Source organism: Mytilus edulis, chromosome 1 (assembly GCF_963676685.1).
Source record: "Mytilus edulis chromosome 1, xbMytEdul2.2, whole genome shotgun sequence".
NCBI classification, from domain to species: domain Eukaryota; kingdom Metazoa; phylum Mollusca; class Bivalvia; order Mytilida; family Mytilidae; genus Mytilus; species Mytilus edulis.
In genome coordinates this window covers 63,564,100-63,590,257 of record NC_092344.1, presented here as the reverse complement: position 1 = coordinate 63,590,257, position 26,158 = coordinate 63,564,100, and the positions used below count along the sequence as shown (strand labels likewise).

The 26,158-nt window shown below is 31.2% G+C and overlaps 1 protein-coding gene across 1 annotated transcript in view; it reads left to right on the top strand.

Annotated features, from left to right (window-relative positions):
* Positions 1-358: 358 nt before the first annotated feature.
* LOC139486655 (cadherin EGF LAG seven-pass G-type receptor 1-like) overlaps positions 359-26,158 on the top strand; it is a 42,478-nt gene continuing 16,678 nt past the window's right edge. Inside the window, exons 1-5 of the mRNA XM_071271583.1 lie at positions 359-476; positions 11,328-11,405; positions 13,098-13,274; positions 14,702-14,777; positions 20,155-20,312. Of these exons, the coding sequence (XP_071127684.1) occupies positions 416-476; positions 11,328-11,405; positions 13,098-13,274; positions 14,702-14,777; positions 20,155-20,312 (550 nt within the window). The 5' untranslated portion in view covers positions 359-415. The remainder of the gene's footprint in view (positions 477-11,327; positions 11,406-13,097; positions 13,275-14,701; positions 14,778-20,154; positions 20,313-26,158) is intronic.

Sequence of the window (26,158 nt, the reverse complement as noted above, 5' to 3'; positions counted from 1 at the left end):
TACATGTTTATTTTAGCCGATACAAAAAATAAAAGAAACATGTATGATCAAAGTCCAGAAATCTTGTATCCCATCTTCGCTATAGCTATGTTCCATACTATTCAAGTCCCGTTTTTGCCCATTAATTACCCTTTTTCCTGACTTCACCCCAATTTTGGTGGGAGGAACTGTTTGCTCTAATTCTTGGTTTCATTGTAGTATTTTATAGACTTATAATGATTTCTCATTTGCTGTAGCCTTTTCAGATTTTTAACCGCTTCACAACGAGGATTTTTCTCGATGAATTAAATGTCTGTCACAATTCAGTTACGGTTAATGGAAATGAGGTTATCAGAGTTACGAAAGAACTTTTAATCATAAGTATTTAACTTTAAACCAAGGAACAGTAACGAATTTAGAAGACAAAAACCGGACCATGATAATTTTTACATTTATCGTTCCACTGTATTTATTTATTTATATACACACAACAAATGGTGAGTAAAATTTTTTTTTTTTACTATGACATCTATTTTTTTTTTTTTTAGCTCTAACATAAATTCATCTGATCAGGAATTTAGGACGACAAATACTAACAATTTTTGATATAATAGTAATAACTATATCATTTAAAGAAGAAGAATAATGATATATTAATTAATTCTATAAAAGAAAAGCCTATAATCGAGATTTCTTTGAATATTTTTATAATTGTGTTGCAGAATTTAATTCCTATCATATAAATTAATATCTAGTATGTTTTCTTTTTTAAAGGGTAAACAATTTAAGCATTCATTTATTTGTCACAGTAGCTAAGGCATTGTCTCAAGTTAATTGTATGAATTTAAAGAAAAATTAAATATCATGTTCTATGATCATTTTAACAAGGGTAGACATTATATATGTCAATATCGTTATGCCGAGCGTACTAAGTGAGTTGTAATATAAACATGTTTTGACAAAAGCCATCTACAATAACCAAGTGTTTCATAATTTAATGATTATTTGTTAAAAATATATACTTTGTTTTGGTAACTTTGTATGAATGACTATGCTAGTAACTCCCGAAGAAATGGCCAATTTTATATCAGGCGCCGTGTATACATATATATCGGACGTTGCAAGTAAAATTGTGACATAACGCACTAAGACCGAAAGCAACTGTCATATTATAACTAAATATCATGGATATTTATGTAACATGCATTGTATATGTATTTATGAAAATTTTAATATCATTTTAAAATTTTACTCAGTCATACACTAAAAGGATTTACTACACTAACCCTTGAAATGTTTTTTTTTTATAATAAATTAATTGTACATCATCTTTTCAATTTCTGAATTTGTTTTTAATGTACTAGTATATATAATAAGTTTTCATTTTATTCAATAAACTTTATTGGCAGATCTGATCTCAATAAAGTATTATGTAAATGAATGTACATGCTCTATACGTGGACAACTATTCGAAAAAAATATGAAAAAAATATGCAAAAAAATTTAATTTATCTATCTTGTAATTGAAACGTTAACCAAATAAAAAAAAGTACCACACTATCAGCTGGAAGTGTATGGGTATTTAAGAAGAGTGAGGCACTTTTCATAATTATGAAAATGACGGATCATTTCCGTAAAAATCTACAAAAGGATAACAGACTAAAAACGAAAACTGCATTGACTAATGTCGATTCTCGTTGAGAACATAATGTCTGTCTGAAGAAGAAAAAAATGGCAATAAATAACCAACACATGGTAAATAAACTCATTATTGCAAACGCCAGACGCGTATTTCGTCTACAAAAGATTCATCAGTGCAGGTAGATGTACTTTGAAAAACAATATCTTCAAACGCGATAATTTGAAATACAGTTCCCATTTTAACATAAATGATATGATATTGATCAGGTTTTTGAAAAACAAATCAAACTTATTTTGAAAGATTGGTATTCTAATTAGGAAGGAATTCTAGTCCATGTTAAGTTTAAAATATTTACTGAAAGAATCTATTTTACATCAATGAACGAGCTTATACTATAACCGTACGATAAGGTATATATTGTACGTTCGGAGGACGTGTTTTTCAACAGACTGTCGGCATTCCAATGGGAACAAACTGTGCCCCTCTACTTGCCGACTTGTTTCTTTATTATTATGAGGCTGACTTCATGCAGGAACTTCTTAGGAAGAAAGATAAGAAGTTAGCACTATCCTTTAACTCTACTTTTCGCTATATAGATGATGTTCTTTCACTAAATAATTCAAAATTTGATGACTATGTGGAACGCATCTATCCATTCGAGCTAGAGATAAAGGATACTACAGATACAGTTAAGTTGGCCTCATATCTTGACTTACATCTAGAAATTGACAATGAGGGTCGGTTGAAAACAAAAATTTACGACAAAAGAGATGATTTCAGCTTTCCAATTGTGAACTTTCCATTTCTAAGTAGCAACATTCCAGCAGCACCTGCATACGGGGTATATATCTCCCAATTGATACGATATTCCCGTGCTTGTATTTCCCATCATGATTTTCTTGATAGAGGGTTGCTGCTCACAAGGAAGCTATTAAACAAAGAGTTCCAAATGGTGAAGTTGAAATCATCCCTTCGTAAATTTTACGGACGCCATCACGAGTTGGTTGACCGATATGGAATAACCGTATCACAAATGATATCGGATATGTTCCTTACGTCGTAACTACAATCCCCTTCCCTTTCCTGAATGTGACCTACCGAATTAGACTATTTTCCGGATTTGTTATCACATAAGCAACACGACGGGTGCCGCATGTGGAGCAGGATCTGCTTAACCTTCCGGAGCACCTGAGATCACCCCTAATTTTGTGGTGGGGTTCGTTTGTTTATTCTTTAGTTTTCTATGTTGTGTCGTGTGTGCTGTTGTTTGTCTTTTTCCTTTTTAGCCATGGCGTTGTCAGTTTGTTTTAGATTTATGAGTTTGACTGTCCCTTTGGTATCTTTCGTCCCTCTTTTGTAGATGTACAGAAAAAGTAAATTCCGGAAAAAATACTGAACTCCGAGGAAAATTCAAAACGAAAAGTACCTAATTAAATGGCAAAATCAAAGGCTCAAAGACATCAAACGAATTGACAACAACTGTCATATTCCTGACTTGGTACAGGCTGTTTTTTAAAATACACAGACACACAAAAAAACACGGTAAAATCGTAATTTGTTAACTCTCTATATTTGATTAATAAATATTTTATAATACCTGGGATTTTTTTGTGCCGCGATCTATAGTCTCATAGTTCGAGGTCATCATTCAGTCTGACTGGATGCGCGAGAACTTTGTGAACGTTGCGTTTTACAAGTGTATTAAACAAATGACAATTTTAAATTTGCTCGGGATACATGCTAGATGATTATTATAGAATCTTATTTTTTTTTTAAATATTTTCTTCGTATTACCATGATTACATAACTTTACATGTACCTTCTTTTTATTTTCCCTCTTTGCAATATTGAACATGTCTCACATCAGAGGTATTCAGAGTTCAGTATTTTTGTGATTTTACCTATTACCAAAAACAAAACAAAACAAATCTTATCCTCAAATAACTCAAATTGAAGTCAATCTTAGATACGTTATACGATAATGCTTGGCATACTCATATCATCTGGCCCTAACAGCGCTTAACCGCGAAAAGTCTGTTTGGTTTGTAGTCTTCATACGTCTGCTAACCTGGAAATAATGGTTTCTGCTATCTCCGAAATCTCTGAAATCTAGTATTGCAAAAGTATGTTTGGTTTGTAGTCTTCATACGTCTGCTAACCTGGAAATAATGGTTTCTACTATCTCCGAAATCTCTGAAATCTAGTATTGCAAAAGTATGTTTGGTTTGTAGTCTTCATTCGTCTGCTAACCTGGAAATAATATCTGTTATCTCCGAAATTTAGTAATGCAGCAAAATTCAAATCTACGGATATCAGTAATTAAGATCTGATTGCGCAAGAAATGAACACAAACAACCGGAAGCGACATGAGGAAAAACATTACTGTGGGTGTTAAAGGAAAATAATTCAATTCGCATTTAAACTTTACGTTAAAGCAACAACATTCATTTCTCAATTTAAAAAAAAAAACTTGAAATGATATACATATCAATGTAGGAAACTCTATATTTGTTTGTTGAAGAACTATTATCAAAAAGGTTATACCTTTACGTATTGCCTTTGAGCTTCTAATATACTTATTTTAAAACTTGCAGTATGGTCCCTTTTCTCTAATCGTTCATAGTTTGATTTGTGAACTTAAGATTTCAAACAAGTTGTGAACGGACCAAATCAATATCAAGTAAATGGTTTTTAATTGATATTTATTTTAGAAGAAATGTTAAATTGAATTGTTTTGTTTGTGGAACAGTTTTTTATTGCTATAAAGTAATGAATCCGATTATGGTATAGTCATAATAGTTTAACGTGTATTCATCATAAAGATGTGGATAATAATGTAATGAATAGGACAGGTAATTCTGAAAACCGCAAAATTGATCTATTCATTTAAATTCAATAACTTATAAAATCCTTAAGGTGCATGAGAACGGAAATTTGGAATAGAAAAAAAAATGTTCGTATTTACATTTACTTGATTGACTTAGTAATCGTTGATCGTGAATGACGGGTGTAAAGAACACTGATGGTGTCAGATGAAGTGAAAAGAAATCTAAATACTTATTTTGCACTTGACGGAGCTCAAAATAAAGTAGTGTAACGTTAATTATCCGGTTTATCGTGCTACTTAATCTTTTTTAAGCCGAGACGGTGCAGTGTATTAAATGGTTCGATACAGACTTTTTTCAGAATATATTATATTTGCAGTTGTTTTTTCTGACGAAAAATTCATCAATTTTTCAACATGTTCAATAAAATTAATTTTGCCTACCGTTCTTGCATTTATAAACAACCCAATCTGAGCCATATTTTTTGTTCCTTCTTTAAGATTAGGTTTTCCATAATTCCTGATTAACCCACGTAAAATGTTGAAGCAAAATCAGCCAGTTTCAATTTACATGTTGTCACTTTCTTTCGCTATACTACATGTACATAAACAAATGAGCATGCTGAAATAAACATTTTTAAAACACAGAAAAAACGCAAAGGCAACAGTTGTATACCGCTGTTTAAAAGTCATAAATCGATTTCGAGGAGAACTGTTTACAAATTAACACCGAAGGAAACACATCGACCACATGAGAAAAAAACAAAGAAACAACAGGAACACTGAAGTGCAACAAAATAAAACGCCATTATACATAGAAACGAATTATTAAATAAATACTGCCATATTCCTTACTTGGTACAGGACATTTTTAGAAACAAATGGTGGGTTGAACCTAGTTTGATGACTAGCCACACCTCCCACTTTATGACATGCCCAATCACAAAAACTCAGAGAATTCAATTATGCCAGTTTATAACTAACTGTTTCCAATAGTGGGAGACGGCATTCGCTTCAATCGCAAAACCAATCATTAGCGAATAAATTTAAATGCTGTGACATACAATCGTTTCCGATCGAGGATTTTTCACGATGAACTGAATGTCTGGCATGATTCAGGTACGTTGAATGAAGTAATGTTATCAGAGTTAAGAAAGAACCTTAAGTTAGAATGATTTGAGATTTTAAAGGAACGAACTTTTAAGAAATTGAGAAAAAACGGATGATGATGATGATTTTTACATGCATCGTTCCCATCTATATATTTGTTTATTTACACACAATTAATGGTAAGCAAAGATATTAATCTGTATTCTTTTTAATGTAAAAAAACAACATCTTATTAAATATTTCAGAATACTTTATTATAATAACTATGTCATTAGTTAGATGGTTATCGATTTCTTTTTCAAAATAGCATTAAAATATAGAGGGACTTAATTATATGATCATATAATTTTATTGAAGAATAATGATGAGTTATATTCCTGTCATCTTGATAAAAATATTTTACAGGATATCTGTTTTAAGAACGTTAACAGGGAAAGCAGGACATTACATTTATTTATTTATCACTTTAGCAAAATCGATTTTAATATTAACTTTAGGTTGCTAAAATGTCTTTTTGGCATGTTTAAGATATAATTCTTTCATGTTATGATCATACTAACTTTAACTTGGGTAGGTATTATATTTGTTATTTCTTTATGCAGAGAGTATAATTTCTTTAATATACTTAGTAGCCGAAATGTTAAATGGATCGCTTATCTCTGAAGCCAATATGAGAGCGACCATTTAACCGGGGATGGGGTATATTTTTATTTTGTATTACGCAAGTACCAAATATACTTTTTTCCATTCCATGATCAAAATATATTTTCATCAAAGTTGAAGTTGAAGAATATTTTAAAGCGAATAATCATACCCTCCCATCCCTCGGATATAATTGGTTGTTTCCTAAACCAGATATTCGTTCTTTGTCTAAAATGCTGTACAAGAATCTGCAACAGTCATTTATCCGGGAGATACATTGGTTTATTTTACGACGAACATCCATTGGCAGATATTACAAACATAATCTCAGAAACTTATAAAATATCTTTTTTTCTGGTAATTGGCAACGTAAACCTATGATTCCATAAATAATAAACTTTCCTAGATAGTCACAAATTATATATAAGGATCCACAACAGTCCAGAATAGTCATTCATACCTAATAGCTCAATTGTTTGACGACTTTTTTTTGTTTTTTTGTTTTTTTTATCTCTAGCGGTAAATACAGTATACCATATATGTACATTGCGACAAATACAAAATTCATTTGTACACTGTTTTTTTTTTGCAACTACGAAAATATTTTAAATTTCCGACAATGAACATATATTATCTTTATCCTGCAGTTTACACCCATCACTGTAATCTATAGTAGGTCGGCTTAGTATATGATTCTGTAATACATTGATTATAACTATTATTATTTGTGTTGTTTAACTTTTTCTTGTTAAAGCACAATCATTTTCGGGATATGCGAAATTTTGACTATTCAGATACTTTTCTTCAGCTATCACGTGATAATTCAGATACATTTGCACTAAAGTAATTTTATAACATTATGTTGTCTAAAATAAGACGGAACATATGACGATGGTCTTCAAAAATGTAAAAAACAATTGTTGTGATCTTAAATATAAATGGATAATTATGAACACAATTAATCCTTGTTTAAGCACAAAGAGACAAAATATACGGAACAAACGTAAATAGTAACTAACCATTACGAGATATTAGTGTCATTACTGTATTAAAATGTCTTTAAGTAAAGATATCAAATTAATGTTTTGTTTGACACTAGGCTGATTTCAACAACAGAAAATACGTGAATATATGTTTATAGACAGCATTTAAATTATAGGAAGTCTTTTGTTTTCACACTCAATTAAAGAAGTTCTCAAAGATTTCAATAAAAGATTTTAAAAAAATGATTAAATCGATGATTAAAAGTAATGACGGACTTGGCTATACGACATAAAAGCAAGGCTCTTCAAATAAATATGCCAAAAACGTACAGTCTAGAGTATGTTTTAAAACAGTGCAAAGTATAGGATAAAACATATATAAAATGTAATATTATTGTCGATTTACTCTTTTCCGACAAAAGCGTAGATATTTACCAGAATAAGCGGGATTCCGCCTTTACATATACAATACGGCTGTTTTGTCTGTTACAGACGCTTCAAATATAACAAAATTTATGTCTACTTTCTTAAAATGATATCTCACTTTTTATGGGAATACCTAACCATATGTGTACGGTTCCTGTGATACTCTTTTCAATAAAATATTGTAAAGCTAAAATGTTATAGAAAAGCCATTTTGAATAATCACAACATATAAATTGACATATTAAAATACAAATGTTTACTGTTTAATTCTGAAAGAACAATATATATTTATATTAAAAACGTACAAAACATAACGATTAGATTGACATTGTGCTTTATAAGAATGTTTATCATTAAACAGCTCAAATAAATGTTTTCACCTTCAAATCGTTTGAAACTAGACTGACATAATCGTATATTAATAGTAAAGTTCATAGCATTATACTCTTCGTTTTCACAGTCAGTTACGATAGATCACAAATATTTCAATAAAAGATTACAACTTAATATTTGATGAAGTGACATGCATTATGATTTAAATCGTCGCTATAATGGACTGAATGCATTGTATACCCGTACAATGTAGGGTCATTAGTACTGGGTATAATGTACGTTTGTACTTTAATAGGGGAAAAAATAAATAATAAAAGAACTATTCAACAACATATGGATTTTTAAGTTAGTGAACTATTGTAGAAAACAAAACTTGACAACAAAAGAGATGATTTCAGCTTTCCAATTGTGAACTTTTCATTTATAAGTAGCAACATTCCAGCAGCACCTGCATACGGTGTATATGTATCCCAATTGATACGATATTCCCGTGCTTGCATTTCCTATCATGATTTTCTTGGTAGATGGTTGCTGCTCACAAGAAAGCTATTAAAACAAAAGTTCCAAATGGTGAAGTTGAAACCATCACTTCGTAAATTTTACGGACGCCATCACGAGTTGGATGACCGTTATGGAATAACCGTTTCACAAATGATATCGAATATGTTCCTTAAGTCTTAACTACCATCCCCTTCCCTTTCGTAAATGTGATCTACCGAATTAGACAATTTACTGGATTTGTTATCACATAAGCAACACGACGGGTGCCACATGTGGAGAAGGATCTGATTACCCTTCCGGAGCACCTGAGAGCACTACTAGTTTTTGGTGGGGTTCGTGTTGTTTATTCTTTAGTTTTCTATGTTGTGTCATGTGTACTATTGTTTGTCTGTTTGTCTTTTTCATTTTTAGCCATGGCGTTGTCAGTTTATTTTCTATTTATGAGTTTGACTACCCCTCTGGTATCTTTCGTCCCTCTTTTATTTCACTAGATAATCACTACTGAGGAGATGAATAAAAATAGAAAGAGATTTTCTCATTTATATTATATTTTTCATCTTAAAATGTCCTTCCGATTAATTTTAATTAATGCGTTGTTTATTAAAACAAGCTACTTAAAAATAGGAAGTAGACCTAATTAATTCCATTGTGTTTAAGCATGGCATGTCTATTAATAAAGGCAACAATAGTTTACCGCTGTTTAAAAAAGTCTTTAATCGATTTAGAAACACAAAAAAAAAACAAATCCGGATTACAAACTAAAACCGAGGGAAACACATCAACTTTAAGATCAAAACAACGGAACAACACGGAACAACAGAAACACTGAAGTGCAACAAAAACAAACGCCAATGCAACATGTATAGAAACGAACTTTTTTTAATTTTTAGAATACTAAAGCCTTTCTACCTCAGTAATAGATTACCTTTGCTGTATTTGGAAAAACTTTTAAGAATTTTTGGTCCTCAATGCTCTTCAATTTCGTACTTTATTTTGACTTTTTAACATTTTTTTATTCTAACGTCACTGATGAGTTTTTTGTGGATGAAACGCGCGTATGCAAAATTTCAATCCAGGTATCTATGATGAGATAATTAACAACCACTGGGTCGATGCCACTGCTTGTGGAGTTTTAATTCCCCGAGGGTATCACCAGCCCAGTAATAAGCAGGTCTGTGTTGAATTGAGTTATCATTGATATGTTTATAATTTTAAATTAACTGTAAACAAAACTTTGAAATTTTAAAATACTAAGGCTTTTCTACCTTAGGAATAAATTACCGTAGCTGTATTTGGCAAAACATTTAGGCATTTTTGGTCCTCAATGCTCTTCAACTTTGTACTTTATTTGGTTGGTTTTTTTTAACAATTTTTGATTCGAGCGTCACTGGTGAGTATTTTGTAGACGAAACGCGAGTATGGAGTAGATATAGAATTTAAATCCTGGTATCTATGATGAGTTTATTTGATAGCAACTGCCAAATTCTTGACTTTTTCCAGGATATTTTAAGAAAATGTTGGGTTAAACCCAGTTTTATGGCAGGGTAAACCTGCTGCTTATAAGGCAGTGTTAAAACATATCGCTAAAATGATATCACTACGTGATAAAAAATATAGCGCAAAACAAACACAAGACCAATAAGCACAGATAAACGCACAAATAGATAATATAATAGTTGCTGAGAAATTGAGAAATTGATAATTCGGTGGTTGAGATTATCCACTCCATCGGTGTCAAAACTTAGGAAAAGACCAAGGTATGAAGATGTCCTTCTATTATCACTATTGTCCTTAATTTCACGTTCACTGGGCCATTTAGTAATAGCAATTCATAAATATATCGAGAATTAAAATTAAAGAATTTAACAAAGACTGATAGGGGAAATACTATTGTGATTTACACCTTATGATCCCTGCATCTTCAAAATAACAGCTGTTGTGTTTGCTTGACATTTTCAAACAGCCATCATCTTTTTAATGTACATAATCCAACCCTGCCCAAAAAAACCTACTGATTACATCATTTAACACATTTATCTAAGCAGTTTTAGGGAAACTATCCCGTTTAGAATAGTCATCCATTTGTTTAACGTACTAGAATAGGTGTTATTCCCAACAAACGCACAAAAGACATTACCTAACGTCATTTATAACTAAACACTTTGGCAGAAAGATAACGATTGGAATTGCCCCTTTTATTCAGTTAATCTTTATAACGATGCTATGTTTGCAATTAGAACTCTTTTATTCGTACGTTAACAAATAACGCTCACAATGTAATAAATCAGACCATAGATATTAAAACAACAAAATTTGTAAAATAAAAACAAAACATAATATGTATTCTTTTTTTATAAAGTTTGTTGCATGTATAAACAAGCATTATCAATAAAATGTTTTACGAGTCAAGGTTAACACTATTGTATGTCAGCTTTCGTGAGAGAGCGAGTGGTATCACGCACGGACTGATGAAAACTGACAAGCAAGCCGATTATATTTTGGCATGCAACAATATCGATAAGTTTAAAGTGTCAAAATTAACAGTGTTGTCAATACATTCTCAAAAATGAATCTACAGCTACAACAAAAGACATTGATTATAAAGTGTTATATTGTAAATTTTGTGTCTCATAAGTCTCGGTATTGTTCTTAGTTTCTAATGCATTTTGAATTGTACGTGTCCAGTTACGTATAAGACCAATAAGTGACACTTACAAAAACAATCAATATCTTATTATATTTCTTTAATTGTTATAGGTTCTTTTACATATCCTTGATTTTTTTTGGGATTTGGCTTTTTAAAAACGTTTTTTATGAAGTTCAATCCAAAAGGCGCTTCTAACGCTTAGTAGTTTTGTTTCATATTTTTATACTTTTTTATCGATAGGTCAGTGTACAAGCGATGACGTCATTGGGGAACGGAGTACACGGGATGAAGATGACGAAGATTATGATGGAGATGCAGGTAACTATCGAAGTCCTATTTTTATGAACTTCGACACATGAAACATTGCGGTCTTTCACACTGAATGACAGCCACATATCTGAGTACATTCATTTGATCATGTAGGTTGCGACCGTTCTATGATAATAAATAAAGGATACATTATATTTTAATTTAAAGAGGTAATTATAGAAATATCTGAAATACAAAAAAGAGGTTGAATTTAAAGCAATATTCAATGACAAAAAATAAGTAAATTTCAAACTTTTGCGTCATTTTTAAAATGTATGTGAAATTGACCGCACTTCATGGGTGAGTAATCAGAGTTAACGTTACATGATGAGGTCCGTTTCTCGGATATAGTAAGCAGTAGGTCAGTTATATTTGGTTTTTGTATATTTTATTACTTCTTAGTGTAAATGTCTGTCCATCTCACTATGACCCCATTTCAAGGTTTATTTGACAATTTTATTTTTCCTGATTTAAGTCTGTTTCGTAAATGCTATAAACAATAATATTAACTATATTTATTTCATGGACTTGTTGTAAGATGTACATGTCTGTCTGGCAGGGTTAATTTGACCTGAACCTTCTTTTGGTTTGTCGGTCAGTTTTAAGTTTTCAAGGTGGGCTGTGCTTCTTGTATACTATCAAATGAAACTCAACAATATTTTGTTGATGGAATGATTGTAAAGTATGAAGGTCTGTCTGATTTGATTTATCTTACCTTGACCACGTTTGATTGTCGAGGAAAATTGATTGTCAAGATTGTGAGCTACTTATATATTAAAACTTTATCTACAAGTCTGTCGTCATATAATCAATTATATATTTATAGGAGGAGGTATTTCAGAATAAACACTCTTGATTGAGCTAAAGTGCACTTAGTTATACAAAACAAATGAACGATAAACAAATGTGTAACACATCAACAAACGACACCTACTGAATAACAGGCTCTGGGACAGGCATATACATACAGATTGGGCGGGGTTAAACATGTTTAACATGAATACACAATCTTAAAGTGCAATATCGAAAAAAGTCACTCTGCATATTGTATCTAGTATACACAAATACTTTGGTCCGGTTCCTTTTACTTCTACACAACGAGGTTCGACTGTATATATTGCAATCGATAGAATCTCTTCAATAACGAAGCAAGTTTTACACTTTCACATGTCCGATCAGGTAGGTAATAAAAAACATGAAACATACAAGAATATATTCAATGCTTGATTCATGTTTTTATCCAAAACGAATGATGACGACATCTAACCATTTCATTTTTGTATACATTTAAGACTTTACAAACATGACAATTTTATAGATTTCTATACGGTCAAATTTTCATCGCTTTTAAATTTGAAGTCTCTACAAATGGTACACCTTCTTGTTGCAGATGACATGTCTTGAAAGAACCTAACGATTGGGCAATAAAAATGGCAATACAATTTAATTAAGGTTTGAGTCGAACCCACCTGTCTTGCGCAGTATTCGAACAAACATCCTCAGAAATAACAGGCTTTTGATACTGGAGATAGACTATCAAGACCATTCTGCCACCGAGTTCTAAAAATGCAAGAGAAAATAGTAAAACACTTGTCCAATGTTCAATGGTTCAAAGATACTTTCAGAAGCAAATTGTTACAATGTCATGTAAAAACAGTTCTGCTCTAGAAACTATTTTTATAACTATTATATTTTTTTTAGTCAATGCAGTTCTGAATTTTCACAACGATTACAGGTTCGATTGCTGTGGTTTCATATATCTTTGGGAAATATATGTCCGTAGAAATGCAATTACACCTATAAATGTGAAAGTCCAAGTGTGGTACGATTCAGGGGCATTATGGACTCTGCGTGGGGAAAATATTTTTGAGGCATATGGTAAGAATGTATAAATTGTTTCTGTTGTAATTTAAAATATTATTCACTTATCCAGCATCATGAGACAATATTAAAAAGTTTCCATTGGTTATTCGTTAGGTCATTAATGAATTTGAAAGAGTAAGACGATATACATTTCGTCCATGGCAACGGGTATATGTGATTTCTTCAATAATGTACAAATCCTTACACTTTTCACCTTGAAATCTTCTTTTTGTCAAATATAGTTACATTCTGTAGTGTAAGAAAAGTTTTAAATGTTAAAGCTTGACCACGGAAAAGGACATATGACATAACTCATGGTATGTGCAAAAGTCTAGTTAAACGATTCGCGGAGTTTTTAATACAACACAAAAAGAGTGTTCATCATAAGTAAAATAGGCTTAATAACTCGTGAACATTTGATATCGCTTGATATCAACTCAAGTTATTTAATTTAAACAGTAATAACAAATCGAATGTGCATTTATTATTATGTTGAATTTAAATAAATCGACTTGGTGTCAATCAATATCTTATTCTACCTATCTATGAAACCTATAATTAGTTAACGTGTGGTTTGTTTGTTCTCAGTTTATAATTTGTCAATATTCAATTATGACGTCAACTTTGGTTTTCCTCTGAATTACCTTTTGTGACGTCATGAAACATTGAGACCATCCCTTGTGACGTCACATTGGAAGAACATATAGTTTTACAGATCATTTAAAAAGAAGGATTAAGATTGTCTGTATATGGTCTAAAATCATCAGATAATAATATTTACCACCATGTCTTGTACAATGGGATATTTATCCACTCTGGGTAGTTAAATTTTGAATATTTGAAACGGTTTGTGAGCCTCACGTTTAAAATTATGAAATGTATCTGTCTCAAGTGGATAAATATGGAATAGCACTTAAAACAGTTGTAGAATCTATATAAGGACACAAATTATCTTTCAAGAAGTTTTATATTTATATTCTTTTTTTTCAATTTATATATCTTTATTTTCGAATGTTTAAGGATGTTCGCTGCTCTGTTTAAAAATAACAACCTTTTTAAAAGACTGTTATACATTAAAAGTATATAAATAAAGAAAATAAAAAAGCAGAACAAAATGGAGGGTTCGTGTGCTTGTTTTCGAGATATAAGCCGTTGAAAATTTGGCGGGAAATAATTCTCTCTAGATTGTTCTTTCACTTAACATTGGCACCTTTTTTGTTTAAAAAACTATGAAAAAATAACAAGGATTTCATAAGATTTTGAAATATGGCTTTTTAAATAATATGTAATAAAAATATGAAAAGAAAAGTAAGAGTAAGTGGGCAATTTTTTTTAATGTTAATACATGGATAAAACCAGAGGATTCCGAAAATCTGGCAGAAATTCAAAAAGTAGAGGAGCAAACATCCTTAAGAATATTGAAAGAATGGTTTATTTTCCAGATGATAGGAATGAGAATACTATGACCGTAACAGCTGGCTCTAGAATCCGTGCCTTTAATGACGATTATATAGGCTTGTAAGTACTTTGAATAACAAACAAACAAATATTTCACTTACATATATCGCTTTCTATTCTAGATTTGTATATCATGTACCCAGTAAATATTGCTGTGACGTTTGCGAATGACAAAAATGTATGTGAAAGAGGAACGAAAGATCTCAGAGGGACAGTCAAACTCATCAATCGAAAAAAAAAAACTGACAACGCCATGGCTAAAAATGAAAAGGACAAAAAGACAAACAATAGTACATATGACACAAAAAAGAAAACTAAAGAATAAACAAGACGAGCCCTACCAAAAACTAGGGGTGATCCCAGGTGCTCTGGAAGGGTAAGCAGATTCTTCTCCACATGTTGCACCCGTCGTGTTGCTTATGAGATAACAAATCCGGTACATAGTCTAATTCGGTAGGTCAAATTCATGAAAGGGAAGGGGATTGTACTTACGACGTAAATCTTTCCTAGTTATTGTTTCCCTCACCGAATGACATATTAAAGTATGTTTTAATGCAATGCTATTTGGAAATTAACAACTCCAAATTATCCACTTGTTTTGCGACATTTTTACAAAGTTTTATGAAGATTGTAATCTGTTTATGACATACGCATTTTTGCTAAATAAATGACAATTTCAATTGGTAAATTTTATACACTGTGTCCATGTAAAACTCGCGGCAGTTGCATTCTTATTTTAAAATGAATATAACAGAGACATATGAATTTATCGTATTTTTTGCGCCTGTCTGATGTCAGGAGTCGGCCTTTGTTAGTGTTGTATTGTTTTTTTTTAGATTTTAGTTTCTTTGTATGTTTTAGAGTTAGTGTGAAGTCCATTTGCACTGAACTGGTACACATTTTTGTTAAGGGTCGAGCTAAAACCCGCTTTTTTGTTGTGCAAAAGACCTATAGGGGTCTTGGTCTGTTTTTTGCTCTTTGGTCAGGTTGTTATATCTTTAAACCATTGATAAACGCATGCCTGTAACGAATCATTGACAAACACATGCCTATAATGAATCATTGACAACAAATGCCTATAATGATTCATTAATAAACACATGCCTGTAACGAATCATTGACAAACACAATCATTCATATAATGAATCATTGACAAACGCATGTCTATAATGAATCATTGACAAACGCATGTCAATAATAAATCATTGACAAACACATGCCTATAATGAATCATTGATAAACGCATACCTATAATTAAACATGAAAAAAACTAACTAGAATGAATCATTGATAAACGCATGCCTATAATGAATCATTGACAAACACATGCATATAATGAATTATTGACAAACACATGCCTATAATGAAACATGAAAAAAAACATATCTAGAATGAATCATTGATAAACGCATGCCTATAATGAATCATTGACAAGACATGTCTATAATGAATCTTTGATAAACGCATACCTATAATGAATCATTGACAAAAACATGTCTAGAATGAATCATTAATGAATGCATGCCTATAACGAAACATTGACAAAAACATCTCTAAAATGAATCATTGATAAATGCATGCTTATAATGAATCATTGACAAAAAATGTCTATATAGAATTATTGATAAACGCATACCTATTATAAATCATTGACAAACGCATGCCTATAATAAATCATTGAAAAACACATGCCTATAATGAATCATTGACAAAAACAGGTCTATAATGAATCATTGATAAACGCATACCTATAATAAATCATTGACAAACACATGCCTATAACGAAACATTGACAAAAACATCTCTAGAATTAATCATTGATAAATGCATGTCAATAATAAATCATTGACAAACACATGCCTATAATGAATCATTGACAAACGCATACCTATAATTAAACATGAAAAAAACTAACTAGAATGAATCATTGATAAACGCATGCCTATAATGAATCATTGACAAACACATGCATATAATGAATTATTGACAAACACATGCCTATAATGAAACATGAAAAAAAACATATCTAGAATGAATCATTGATAAACGCATGCCTATAATGAATCATTGACAAGACATGTCTATAATGAATCTTTGATAAACGCATACCTATAATGAATCATTGACAAAAACATGTCTAGAATGAATCATTAATGAATGCATGCCTATAACGAAACATTGACAAAAACATCTCTAAAATGAATCATTGATAAATGCATGCTTATAATGAATCATTGACAAAAAATGTCTATATAGAATTATTGATAAACGCATACCTATTATAAATCATTGACAAACGCATGCCTATAATAAATCATTGAAAAACACATGCCTATAATGAATCATTGACAAAAACAGGTCTATAATGAATCATTGATAAACGCATACCTATAATAAATCATTGACAAACACATGCCTATAACGAAACATTGACAAAAACATCTCTAGAATTAATCATTGATAAATGCATGCTTATAATGAATCATTGACAAAAACATGTCTATAATGAATCATTGAAAAACAAATTATTGATAAACGCACACCTATAATAAATCATTGACAAACACATGCCTATAATGAATCGATGACAAAAACATGTCTATAATGAATCATTAACAAACAAATTATTGATAAACGCATACCCATAATGAATCATTGACAAACGCATGCCTATATTGAATCAGTGACAAACGCATGTCTATAATGAATCATTGACGAACACATACCTGCAATGAACCATCGACAAACGCATGAACATAATGGATCATTAACAAACAGATGCATATAATACATAATTGACAAACACATGTCTATAATGAATCATTGACAAACACATGCCTATAATGAATCATGGATAAACGCATGCCTATAATGAATCATTGACTAACATGCCTATAATGAATCATTCATAAACGCATACCTATAATGAATCATTGACAAAAACATGTCTAGAATTAATCATTGATGAATGCATGCCTATAATGAAACATTGACAAAAACATCTCTAGAATGAATCATTGATAAATGCATGCTTATAATGAATCATTGAAAAACGCATGCCTATAATGAATCATTGACAAAAACATGTCTATAATGAATCATTGACAAATTATTGATAAATGAATACTTATAATGAATCATTGACAAACAAATTATTGATAAACGCATACCTATAATGAATCATTGACAAACGCATGCCTATATTGAATCATTGACAGAAACGTGCCTATAATGTTTCATTGACAAACACAATCATGCATATAATGAATCTTTGACAAACGCATGTCTATAATGAATCATTGACAAACACATCCCTGCAATGAACCATTGACAAACGCATGAACATAATGGATCATTGACAAACAGATGCATATAATACATAATTGACAAACACATGTCTATAATGAATCACTGACAAAGACATGCATATAATGAATCACTGACAAAGAGTTGAATATAATGAATCATTGACAAACACATGCCTGCTATGAACCATTGACAAACGCAGGAACATAATGGATCATTGACAAACAGATGCATATAATGAATCATGGATAAATCCATGTCTACAATGAATCATTGACTAACATGTCTATAATGAATCATTGATATACGCATACCTATAATGAATCATTGATATACGCATACCTATAATGAATCATTGACAAAAACATGCCGAGATAAATCATTGATGAACGCATGTCTATAATGAAACATTGACAAATAGCATGTCTAGAATGAATCATTAATAAATGCATGCCTATAATGAATCATTGACAAAACATGCCTATATTGAATCATTGACAAACAAATGTCTATAATGAATCATTGATAAACACATGCCTGTAACGAATCATTGACAAACACAATCATTCATATAATGAATCATTGACAAACGCATGTCTATAATGCATCATTGACAAACACATACCTGCAATGAACCATTGACAAACGCATGAACATAATGAATCATTGACAAACGCATTCCTACAATGAATCATTGACAAACGCATACTTATAATGAATCATTGACAAACGCATACCTATAATGAATCATTGACAAACAAATGTCTATAATAATGAATCATTGACCAACACATTCCTACAATGAATCATTGACAAACGCATACCTATAATAAATCATTGACAAACGCATACCTATAATGAATCATTGACAAACACATTCCTACAATGAATCATTGACAAACGCATACCTATAATAAATCATTGACAAACGCATGAACATAATGAATCATTGACAAACGCATTCCTACAATGAATCATTGACAAACGCATACCTATAATGAATCATTGACAAACACATTCCTACAATGAATCATTGACAAACGCATACCTATAATAAATCATTGACAAACACATACCTGCAATGAACCATTGACAAACGCATGAACATAATGAATCATTGACAAACGCATTCCTACAATGAATCATTGACAAACGCATACTTATAATGAATCATTGACAAACGCATACCTATAATGAATCATTGACAAACAAATGTCTATAATAATGAATCATTGACCAACACATTCCTACAATGAATCATTGACAAACGCATACCTATAATAAATCATTGACAAACGCATACCTATAATGAATCATTGACAAACACATTCCTACAATGAATCATTGACAAACGCATACCTATAATAAATCATTGACAAACGCATGAACATAATGAATCATTGACAAACGCATTCCTACAATGAATCATTGACAAACGCATACCTATAATGAATCATTGACAAACACATTCCTACAATGAATCATTGACAAACGCATACCTATAATAAATCATTGACAAACGCATACCTATAATGAATCATTGACAAACACATTCCTACAATGAATCATTGACAAACGCATACCTATAATAAATCATTGACAAACACATACCTATAATAAATCATTGACAAACAAATGCCTATAATGAATCATTGACAAACACATGCATATAATGTAGCATCGACAAAAAAATGTCTAGAATAAATTATTCACAAACGCATGCCAATACTGAATCATTGACAAACGCATGCCTATAAAGAATCAGCATATAGGCAGTCATCACCGTGTGTATTTATTTTCCTAGGCAAAATAAAATGTTAAATTCGGTTGAATCATTTAATCTATTCGTTCTATTTATGATTAGAGGTGCACACTTATATTTTATACAAAAGGGTGAGCGGACAGACGGACTAGGAGACTCAATTTAATTATATATACCAATTATATAGTTAGCGTCGGTATAGGATATAAACAACAAATATATCTCATTTTACTTGAAAAGCAACTGAATAATAATTTAAACATTTTTGTGGATGAATAGTACATACACAAATTTCATCAGTTCTATTTTTTTTGTGGGTCGGATATAACTTATTAATACAGAACGAATTTATCAGTGGTTTTTTTTTAGTTATGAATATGCTGGATCCGTTATCACATATGATGATAATGGTGACGGTGATGACTACAAAACAGCTACCTTTGCCTCAGACCAGACAACTTTTAACTGGGATACAGTTACCCTTGGCACCAGAAGAGACCACGCAATTCATGCAAGGATTACCCCAAGTATAATTAGCCCTTCTTTATTTGTTTTCTTACTTCTTTGAAAATAGAAAATAAACTGAGAAGATATGATTAGAAGGGAGGTGGACCACGAAACATTAAATGATGAGAAAATGGATATATATTTTTGTAAACATGAATCACTTAATTGTTCCGTACTTTATCACCGAAATTTTCGTTAACAGTCGAAAGAAACTATTACCTAAATGACAAATTGATAAGATATTTGCCAATTATTATAACTAATTTTATTATGTCATTACTTACTTTTAAAACGGGTTGTTTCCCTTTGCCATTGTAGACTGGTTCTATACCGGACAATATGGGTTAATGCTAATGCAAAGAATAATGAATTGGAAGTGATATGTAGGCGCTTAAAAATAAAAATAGCTATTGATATTGATCAAAAGTTTTAGCTGAAAAAAAAGATTATATGGAATGAAAGCATTTGAAAAACTGAAAGATTACACAAATTACACACAGATAAATTTGTCTTTCCGCCAATTTTCATTGTCAGTTAAACGTATATTCGTCCTAAGGGAAGCAAAAAACATAAATCTTTAAATACAGGGTCATATCTGCAATTGGCAAATAGACAAAATTTAAAATGAATGATACGTCTACCAATTCACATATACAGACATATAACTAACTTTTAAATCTATTTGTTTTTAATATTAAATTACTAAATAAGTATAGCAGAACGATGATTATAACATATCGTTACCGTAAAGGATATAAGCCTCTAACAGTCCATTCTGTAAAATATTATCGGACCGCAGATGAATTATCACGTTGTGATTGGTTAAACGCCGTCACGTGGTGACCCCCTATGAGACCGTATGGGGTTAGTAAGTTTCATATGGGGTTCATGACGCGTTAATGGCGACGTCATCTATTAATGTTGTTGTGTTTCATTGTTTATTTTTCAACAAAACGCCGCAGAAAAAGTCCAGCGTCCGATAAATTCGTTATACGGTTAACTACTGACCCCCTACGGATCCATAGAGGGTGAATAAAATTCATAGGGGACTCGGCCTCCGACCTCACCCCCTATGGATTTTACTAACCCTCTATGGATCCGTACGGGGTCAGTAGCGAACCATATAACTTATATTGGCCTGCGGCCTCAGATCTGTCCAATATGTTACAGAATGCACTGTTAGAGGCTTATATCTTACTTAAAACATTGTTTAACACGTCAGAAAAGGTGAAAAAAGAAACCAAATACAAACAAAAGATTTATTTTCATCAAGTGTGAAAATTGTTTTGTGAATAAACTTCATTTAAATAAAAAAAAAATTATCCTACATGTTGGCCTCTTTAAACAGGAGCTCAACTTAAACAATAGACAAAAATAAAGTACAGTTGAAGGTAAACAACATGTATTGCTACATGTACATGAAGACACAGCGTATGCGTATCATGATTTTTGCGTACGCTAGGACTACTCTATATATTTTCCGTGAATACCTGTACATGCGTTTGGTGTTTCAAAATGGATGAAGACGATGAAAGTATATTCTTGATGCGAAACAACGAAGAAAATGCTGTCGTCATTAGTAATTGTGTTGTTTCAAACTTTGGATTAAAATCTAATGTGTATTCAGATATATTCAATTTCAGTGTGGATTACAAACAGGATCCAATAATGGCAAGTTTTATATATATTATATTCAAAATGTAGTCCTCTCCTATCATACTAAAATAGATTAGTTCCTTATTTCTTCTGTGGTTTTTTTTCTTCTTATTAGGCGAATGAAACAAAAACAAAAAAAAAAAACAGGTGAAAACAGGTTCACGTTGAAGAAAAAGGTTCAACCAAATCGAGTTCACCGCAGTCGATTCTATTTCAAATGTATAATTAATGAGAACAAATGAAGTTCAAGAGATAACAACGTGCAATCAATTTAAATTCCTTTGTTGTTCATCGGAATTTTCCCATCTTATATTTTTTCAATGAAATTGGAGAGAATTATGATGCAACTATTATATCTTTTATTTGTAAGAATAAATTTATATAGTTATAATATCTAATTTCATAGCCATGAAATGTCCGGAGATCAATAAATCGATCAAAATTCACCTTCTATGCATGAACAAATATATATATTCACAACTTTTATCGTATGACAGTATGACGCAGGCCCCTCTTTCCCTCCTCGTTCACCAAAATTTATCTCCCGTATGACAGTATGACGCAAGCCCCCTCTTTTCTTCCTCGTTCACCAAAATTTATCTCCCGTATGACAGTATGACGTATGCCCCCTCTTTCCTTCCTCGTTCACCAAAATTGATCTCTGTGGTTGTGTGGCAAGAGACGGTTATTGTTTACCCATTTGTTACCACCTGAATATCCCCCTTTTCTGTTTTCTTTTTCTGCAAGGTCGTGTCGCTCTTTTTTTCGTTTATTTGAGTATTGATGTCCCTTGTGGTTTTTTTTATGTTACCGAAACATAATTTTGTCTCTGGATTTCCCTTTACAAAAAAAACGCTTTCTTATTTTCTTTCATAACAAAACATTGAGGTGTACATATAATTATTTGTTCTGTTCTTAACGTATAAAAATTGCCCTCAATCAATATTACCTCTGAGATCTAAACTAAAGTGAAGTGTCTGAAACTGTTTGGGAAGTACATTAGAGAAACAATTGAATTCGTATTTTGATTTTACTTATAGTAAAAATACTTTTATTAATCCCCCTTTTCAATCAATTCAATGAAAGGAACGGGTTTTATGTTCAATTTCATATAACACAATCACAAATTGTCTAAAAGTTATTTAAAGTATATAGTTTTATTATATATTCTAATATGACGTGCTTCTTTCGCTTTGTAAACAACACTGTGTGAAAATTCTCGATATATCTATACTTTATAGCGCAGACTCAGAGATCTACATAATAATGGATGTTACAATATACCTCCCACGTAAATCCACATGTATTTGAACCTACATTGCAAACGCTTTGCCAAATTTATTGTATTACTTATTTTAATTAAACAAAAAACATTACAGAACGTTTATTCTTATTCAGATGCATAATAATAAGAATTAATGTATTGCAACTAGTTTTGTTTATTTCCTAAATATAGTAACACTGTATATTTTGTGCAATGTCAATTTCACCATGGAACACTTTCTCTACAATGAGGCGTTCATTAAGGGATGCATTGTTACGATTTAAAAAAATATCAATATACTAATTTAAGTTGCAGTATAAAAACAATATTTAGTCAATATCACAAAAATAAAAACTTTTTTGTAACCAACGAAGTTCGTATAATATTGTATTAAAATGGAATTCTGAGGTTTTCTATTCTATTGCCTTTGATTCAGCGAGTCAACATGGCAGCTCCTTCTTTACGAAATGTCATTTTGGATTTGACGGTACGTAGCTTACGAGAAAACATGTAAATTAAAAATCGGAAATATTAGGTTTGAGAATTAAACATATTTTTTTCTAGCGGTTATTAACGAAATGATTAATGCAAGTTAAAGATGTATGAGAATATTTGAGCCGGTTTATCTAACAAGGAGTAAAAAAGAACAGCTCCACACACGGCATACCAACCCTCGCTTCAGTATTTAAATTAACTTATTTGTCCTATTAGAATCGAAATAATTCATGGAAGCCATAGATTTGTTGTAAATTTACACATGGCCTGGGCCGTGATATTCGTTAATTTTATCCCTCGCTAACGCTCAGGATAAAATTCGAATATCACGGCCCAGGCCATGTGTAAATTTCCAACAAATCTATGGCTTCCATGAATTATTTCTTAATTAACATGTGATTAAATCTAGCACCTACGTTTATTTAATTTCATGAGAGTACATCGATTTAATAAAAAAAAAACGACCACTACGAACAAAGTGCGAATCGGACAAATGATTGATTTGTTTTACAGATAGCCTGCGGTAACGTGTTCTTTTATTCTACTTCCCATATTCATCGTCGTTGATGAGCGAAGTGTTGCATTATATTCCTATTCAAGCACTAATATCAGATAAAAAAAAACTTGTAAATCAACGCCGACTACTGAAAAATATAAAAATTAGTGTAGTCCCCTAGTTCATGAAGCAAGTTCTCGATTTGCACCTTGTACACAGGGTGAGGTTTAAAGCATTACTTTATTTATTTTATTTTTATTGTAGCTGAAAATAATATTAGGAATAATGAGAGCAAAACCAGAGGTAGATTTTGATATCCAAAGACGGACGAGGATACATTTTTTGACAAAAGAAATACCTACAAGCAACAGAAACAAGACTTACAACGAGCATTATCAACAAAATTGGTGCTAAGGGAGACAACCCAAAACATGAGAAAAATGGATGTGATACAAGTATTAATGGTTGTGCTAAAATCAATTTGAAATTGGTTTTTTTTTTCACAAGAAACCGTCTTGATGAGTGACAAAATTATTGGATTGGAAGGAGACTTTAATAAAATGTTTTTTTTTGTGTAATTGTCATTTGTTCTTTGGTTGTATTTTTTATCGCATGAAGAAAAAAATTGTGGAAATTTCTTGGTTTTTTTTCCTCAGTTCTTCAACTATCATTTACCTGTAAGAATCAATTATGTTACCTTAAGCTTCAGCTGTCCAATATTTTTAAGGAAAAAGGGGGGCTATTCTTAAAAATACCAGACAGTTAGAGGTAACATAATGGTTTCTTACAGGTAAATGATAGTCTAATCCCTGTAATAAAGAACGGGTACAACAATAGAATGACGTCACAACAATGTTTTAACTGCATAAACGTTTAAAATTAGCAGTAACATTTCAATCGCGTTGTTTTTCAGCCAAATTTAAGTGTTTCCGAAGATTGTTCAGTTCTTTAATATTTTGTACAGATAAAAAATGTATCATTTATAAGTAGAGGGTTCTCTCAATGATATCGTTTGCTATATGTTTTTCTCAAGTCAACATGTTCACTTCAGTGTTATGAAAAATGAAATTCGTCCAAAATAGTTCTTGTATTACAATAAGTACATTCTTTTTTCTGTCAATATTATAGTATCGTCCTCTCTCTCTCTCTCTCTCTCTCTCTCTCTCTCTCTCTCTCTCTCTCTCTCTCTCTCTCTCTCTCTCTCTCTCTCTCTCTCTCTCTCTCTCTCTCTCTCTCTCTCTATCTATATATATATACATATACAAATGTAAATTATGTACACAATACCGTATTTACAAATATATGGTTTAAAAATATAATTCACTTAATTATCTATAAGTTAGTAAAAGAATTAAGTATGCGTACAAATTATTTGAGACTTCTAAGAAAGCATTAGCTTCGCATATAAAAACATGAACCATGATTTCTCTCTTTTAATTGTCTCAGACAAAAATCAATTTTATCTACATTTTGATAAACCATAAATAGTTAAGTACATATTTACCCAAAATATCTTTAATTGTACAGCCCCAAGCTAAGTCAGTTTATTTTTTTATTTTTTTATTTCAACTATCAAACATTTCATCAAAGCATTTTTTTAATATACAATAAGCAGTAGTTGATAATTTTGTCCAATATTTTGGCATTCTACACTCTTTTTTTATGCATATACATATACATAAACAATGATAAAGGTAGCCTTCCTAGTTCACACAAAAAATCACGTTGTAAACAGTACACTTTATCACTTTTAGTACACGTTAAAAAAAAAAAAGAGGCCACATGAGCCCTTTCAATTTCAGGATCCTTTTGTCCAATATTTGGCCATTCCAAATTATCTGTCTATGCACATGGGTAAATTCTACTTTATTCACAATATACCATGTTATTAACAGTGATCTTTTTCACTTTCAGTTTACGTTTTAAAAAAAAATGAAACCTTTCAATATCAGGTG